The 6000-nt window shown below is 37.3% G+C and overlaps 1 protein-coding gene across 2 annotated transcripts in view; it reads right to left on the bottom strand.

Annotated features, from left to right (window-relative positions):
* PCSK5 (proprotein convertase subtilisin/kexin type 5) overlaps positions 1–6000 on the bottom strand; it is a 220019-nt gene that overhangs the window by 127750 nt on the left and 86269 nt on the right. For both annotated transcript variants that reach the window (XM_057372770.1, XM_057372778.1), the window contains exon 6: positions 2684–2772. In XM_057372770.1, the coding sequence (XP_057228753.1) occupies positions 2684–2772 (89 nt within the window). The remainder of the gene's footprint in view (positions 1–2683; positions 2773–6000) is intronic.

Here is a 6000-nt window from a genome sequence, read left to right as displayed (position 1 = left end):
TCTGCTGATCAACATCCTCCAAACTCCATTTGGCATGTGGTGATAAGACTACAAAAGCTGCCCAGAAGGCAATTAACAGACTACGTTTGCAGACTGTTCCTTCTAAGACTTTAGAGCCCTATAAACTTTTTCCAGCATTTGCTGTAATTGCAAACTTTAAGTGGCTTTTTACTTAGAATAAATTTTCAATGAATCACAGGAAACATGCAAAACTGAGCTGAAAGGAAGTTTTCTTTTAAAATGCTTATTTCAAATCAGCATCTGACTTAAACTTAAAGAAACAGCTGAACTAATTCTTGTCAGCTGAAGACAATATACATCTGTTGTGCCATAATTCAGTGTAACTGTTTTCCCATCAGGACTTGAGCCCAGCCAAGTAACTAAGCACCCAAATCCCCACAGATGTTTTACAACTTCCACAATCAGTTTGCAACAAGAACAGCAACCTAACCAAGCCTTCCCATAAAAAGTCTCACATGCTCTGTACATGGTTATTTGTTTTGTGTGATTACTACAGAGAGTAAATCTGAAAAAAAACCTATCCCTTTGATGCAGTTTGTCTTTCAGTGAAAAAGACTGTAGCTTAGTGAAGCAGAAACTTGTGTAATTTTTTATGAGAAACATGTCACAACCTGTAAAAAACTGAAGATCCAGACTACAATTTTACTAAAATTTTCTTTTCCACAGATTACATCTCCACTTACACCATTTCAAGAGAAGGCTCAGTTTTTCTAAGAGACTTGGTTTTGACCTATTTGTCATCAGAGGTTCTTCAATGAGACAAGGAGTACAAACACATTTAGAAGAAAAGTGTGCATTATTAATTGATATCTCCTTAACAACTTTCCATCAGTAAGATCATTAACTGGATTTGTTCAGCTGCCAGCATTCTATGACATATTGATGAGACAGATTATTTTTCCCTTTTGCTTTATATCTTTTGTACCCCTTATGTGTCCAGAAATTCTTTCTGGTTTGAAGTAAAAGATATTTATCTTTGTGGAGCTTCCCTGGAACTTCCTCTTGACTCTGATTTTCTGCAGATTATCTGTTGAGTTTTCTGAACTCCTATTTCCAAATGCTGATCCTTTTAAAAGGTGGCACCTCAAGTGAGTTTTATGCAGCATTACTAATTTCCAGCTTGCTTTTAAGAATAAGTAATAAAAAGGCACTTGTACTTAGTCTTTAATATTTCTATTACCTGCACACTGTGTCCRTCTGAATCAGTTTCTACACTATATTTAAAAAAGGCTGTGAATCAGCTAATATGCCTGGAGRGTATTTATTATTATTGCACATTCCTAATGCTTAATAATTAATAAGCTATTAAGAAGCCACTATTCCTTCTGGAGAACTTTTCAAAGCCATGTCCAAGTTGTTGCAGGTTGTGTGACTATCCCACTCAAAAACTGGACTTCTTCAGAAGCCATCTCTTATCTCCATCAGTCCACTAACTCTCCTCTGACTCTGGTTTGACAACTCAAAAAATCTGATTTYGTGGCTGGTGGTACTCAGTTAAATGCCATGTTCACATGAGATGACCTGTTTTTCAAACCACTCTGACAGGGTAGCCTTTGCACAGGAAGGTTCTTCACCTGAGGGGAATTRTTTTTTCTGCATCACTGTAACCTTATCCTGCATCTGGTATTGTCTACCCTAATTTTGTTTACCCAGCAGGAAAACAGAAAGCTGACATGAGGATGATGTTGTGTGCTTTGGCTAATTTGAAATGCATCTGTGCTCACATTTGATTTGGATCAAACTTGTACTGATCCAGCAGAGAACAGATGCAGTATTTTTAATAATGGAAACATGGTCTCAAGTCTGCCTGCTCATATTTTTGTACTGTCCTCTGGTGCACAAACAGATAAACATGCTTCTGTTTTCACAGATGGGCTCTATTTTAGGCTCTRTTTCGAAAAGTAAAAATTAATGAGTTCAAGCCACAAGTCTTTCAACTGAAAGCCAATATACCAATTCCATGACTTCATCAAAAGTTCCACATAAAACTTCATTAGAAATATTACAATCTGTCACGGGCAGGCCACATCCTGGGAGACATCAGATGACATCTTGATAATCCAAGTTGCCACAAACTAAGCTAAAGACATTAACTGAGCAACCAGTGACCAAGAATTCCCAGAAACCACTTGAAACTTCTTGGCTGAATGAACAAAAATGTGTGATCAAATTTTGATTGTCAGGCAATAATGTTATCATCCATAGGGATCAAAAGAAGATTCTCACCAACCACAGCCATACAACAAAATTGCATTATGTTTTGAGAGTGTTTTGTTTGGGATCAATATGCAAGGCAATATTACAGATGCGTACTTTTACTSATGGTTTGTCAAAGTACATAATTTAAGAGCTCTGAATCTGTGAGAAAATCCCAATGTCCTAATTCCAGGGTCATGTTTTTATCAGAAGTTTCCCTATTTTTTGGTGTGTACAGAGAGGCAGTGTTCCAGAGAGCATTGCAGAAGGGCCACCATAGACAAACTCCTTCAGTACTGACATTGAACAACCACTCTACAACTGAGCTTTACTTGCTAACACAGTGAGGCTTGTTCATACAAATCTCTTTCTCTTGTTGAGAAAGGTCTGAATGCACCATTTAGCACAAATGGCTCTTTAGTTAAGTTTTTTTTTTTTTTTTCCTGTGGGAGATTGTTTCACATACCTCCAATCCTGGCATTAAAGGCAATTCCTACTGTGCAGTGAGAGTTGTTTGCCGTGGCTGCCACTTCTCCAGCACAACGGGTTCCATGCCTGCAGTCAGATAAACATTTTTCCAAGTAAGCACAAACCATTGGGATTAAAGGCTTTGACTTAGCTTATCCTCAGATGCTAAATGAACACTGATCCACAATGTCTTGCATGACTTAACCCCTCACAGTAATTCATACCCATGTTACAATATTCCTCTGAACGTGTTTTAACATCATTATCACAATGACATTAAACTCTTGGAAATGCCTATTGGAAACACTCACAGTTTGTAATAGAGACATGCAGCAATGATACGTAATTCACAAGAGAAAGGAGTCTCAGATATCGGTTCTCAATCTTGAACAAAATTCTACATTTAAACAAAACGTTTGTCCAGAATTCTCTCACAAATACTCCTATTGCTAGAATGTGTATCTCCATCCAATCTGCAGCAGGCACGATATGCCAAGAGGGAGGCAAGATTGCACCAATGCCCACACTGCTGTTTAGAGGTGAGGCTAAGACTAGCTGTATGCCAGGTATGCTTAAAGCTTAGTCACCTCCTGATCCTGTCTTGGGCTAACACTGCAAGCCGGTTGCCTTCTGGGAGCAGCAAAAAATGTCAGAAGCATACTTCCCATCAGAGGTACACTCTGTGCCTGGAAATAGAGCTGAACTGCAAGTATTCAATTTCAAGAACCACTGAAGGGTAACACAAAACATCCAGGGGCTGCTCACCCACTTCCCTACTATAAAAAGCCATGGTGGGATGCTTTGTCTCGCTGTGATCCATGCTCTCTACAAGGTGACGGTGGCCATCCGTATTGTCCCCATCGTAGGAAAGCTACCCCAATGTTTTGTAATTTTTGTCTTTAACATGAACTTCACAGGGTGTTTTCTACCAGTAAGTCATGCCCTCACCCTCATGCAGTCAAGCAGCTCAATTGCAGAAATGTGACACAAGCAAGCAGGAGCAGGCAGGGAACTTTAGGGAGGTGCTATGAAGAGGAGTTACAGCATTTCAGACCAGACAGGAAAAGAGATGGAGAGTTGACGAGACAAAGATACATAACATAAGGCTTGGGTAGCCAAAAAGAAAGAAGTTTAAGAAGCCAAAGTAAGAAATAGAAAACAACACAGCAAGCACTTCAGAAGAGGCTGACTGAGATCAATTGTGTACACCTCTTCTGGGGCAGGTTGACAGTTTTGCTTGCACACAGATATGGAGAACACAGATACTTTTTAATTAAAATTGATACTCATATTACAGACAAGAATCACTGCTGCTTTCCCTTGGTACAGCTTGTTTTGGGTAGAATCATTCCTTAGTTTGGTATTATGGGTGTAACTTTTCCCCCTTACTCTTTYAAGACACTTAGATGGGAGACACTAAAAAGACTTGTTTGGAACTGGTTAATGTAACAAGAACCATAACAAACAGGACTAGGGAAAAAGGAAACAAAAAATAAGCAATATAAATGATCAATGATAAACTGTTAAAATGTCAAAGAATGTTATTCAGTTTATTTGATAAGTAAGATATACATAATCTATGAGGTAAATGTGTGTAATCTTTGTTCACAAAATCAAAGTGACAAGTTAGAAGGTGATTAATTCTAAAGCTGGACCAAGATTTTGCAATTATATTACCTCAACTAATTTCCTATTAATCCGTCACAATTCATTATGTGGATGCCAAACTTGATAAGAGCATTTTTCAAAAATAGATTTAAAGTTCATTTTTCACATGATGACTAAATTTAAAGCCTAATTCTTCTTCATTTGAAAAAAATCCTGTTTGATTTTAATTGGTAAATCTCTTATCCATTTACAGAATTATTTTGAAAAGCCTGAAATAAATGATTCAGAAATCACACATGAAACCAAGTCTTGAAAAGATCCTTCTTTTCAAGTATTTTCAAATAACCTTCTAACTCTGTATTAGAAGTAATGTTTTTTTAAAAAATGACTTAATATTTAAATGAAAAGATGTGTCTTAAAAATTATTCACAGGGTATGATACCAAACATCCCTTTTTCTCATTATGACTTTGTTAGGTGTCACATACAAGTTTTGAGATGTTATTATTCAAACATCACAGCATATATAACTATACTCCAAAAACATAGAAATACCTGCACACATCAGCTCAGTGCCTATCATTTATTAATAAATCATTGCTTGCCTGGTGAAAGACATGTGGCTAAGCTGCAGCTTCCCAGATGGAGACTGCATTGTCAAGAAATCCCTCATGGGTACCGAGTTTGGGAAGAAGTGATGGGAGGAAGGTTTTCAGTAGAGAAAGTAGACAGATAGAAGTCACACCTGGAGGGAGGCTGCCTGAAGAAAATGGGAAGAAACAGCTCAAATTTTTCCTTGGCTCCAAATAGAGTATATGGATACCTGCTACTATGGTAGCTACATCCAACAAGCCCCGTCAAAAAGATTAGATTTCCGCTGTGTCATCAAACATGCTGGCTACCCCTGCGCCAAGTAATGTGTGCAAATTCAGGTCTGCTCACATCTCGTGGCATGGTCTTTTTCTCAGAGGGAGAAACTTCTTATGCATAAAGAAAATGCATGACTACTAAGAAATAAAAATCCAACTTAATCACTATTATAAATTAGAGCAGAATCCCAGGGATGTAACTTATAGCATAAAGTAAACTATGTGGTTGGTAGAGATTGTAAATTATAGAAATAAAGGAACTTCAAGTGTTACAATTATTTTCAATCCCATGGAGAGAGGAAAAACGGAAATTCAGGTAGCTATTGCTACCTGTAGGAAAATAACCGAATTGGCAATCAGTTTTTTGCAAAACTTTCTCTAGGGAAGCTTTCAAATGTTTTCAAAGCTGTCTCTTAAACTGGTATATAATCCAGTAATGTAGTATCTGAAGGACTACAGTGTAATAAAAAGCTGGGGAAAAAGCATGTTTTAACATATTTTAACAGCAATCATCAGAAATGCACTTTATTGCATCCTCCCAGAGTAATGTCTTATATACCTCTTTAGAAATACTATTTTAAAACTGTTCCTATATGAATGTTCTCTAATACTCTGGAGGGAGAAAAACACATTGACATTAGGTTGGGATGCTGTTCTAGGAACATCTGAATAAGGACATGAAAAGAAATTATCAGAGGTTAAAAGTATGGGCAAGCAGAACATCAATCTTTTGCCTTCAAAACACAATCTGCTACAGCTGAAAAATAGCAATAATAAATCCATTTCCCAAAGGAGAGATATTTGGATATTAATAGTGGAGAAAGATGACAGAGTAAATA

Source organism: Malurus melanocephalus, unplaced genomic scaffold (assembly GCF_030028575.1).
Source record: "Malurus melanocephalus ecotype Western Australia unplaced genomic scaffold, MMel_1.1 scaffold_7, whole genome shotgun sequence".
NCBI lineage: Eukaryota > Metazoa > Chordata > Aves > Passeriformes > Maluridae > Malurus > Malurus melanocephalus.
The sequence above is the reverse complement of the archived record's forward strand: the minus strand, read 5'-3'. Positions and strand labels throughout refer to the sequence as shown.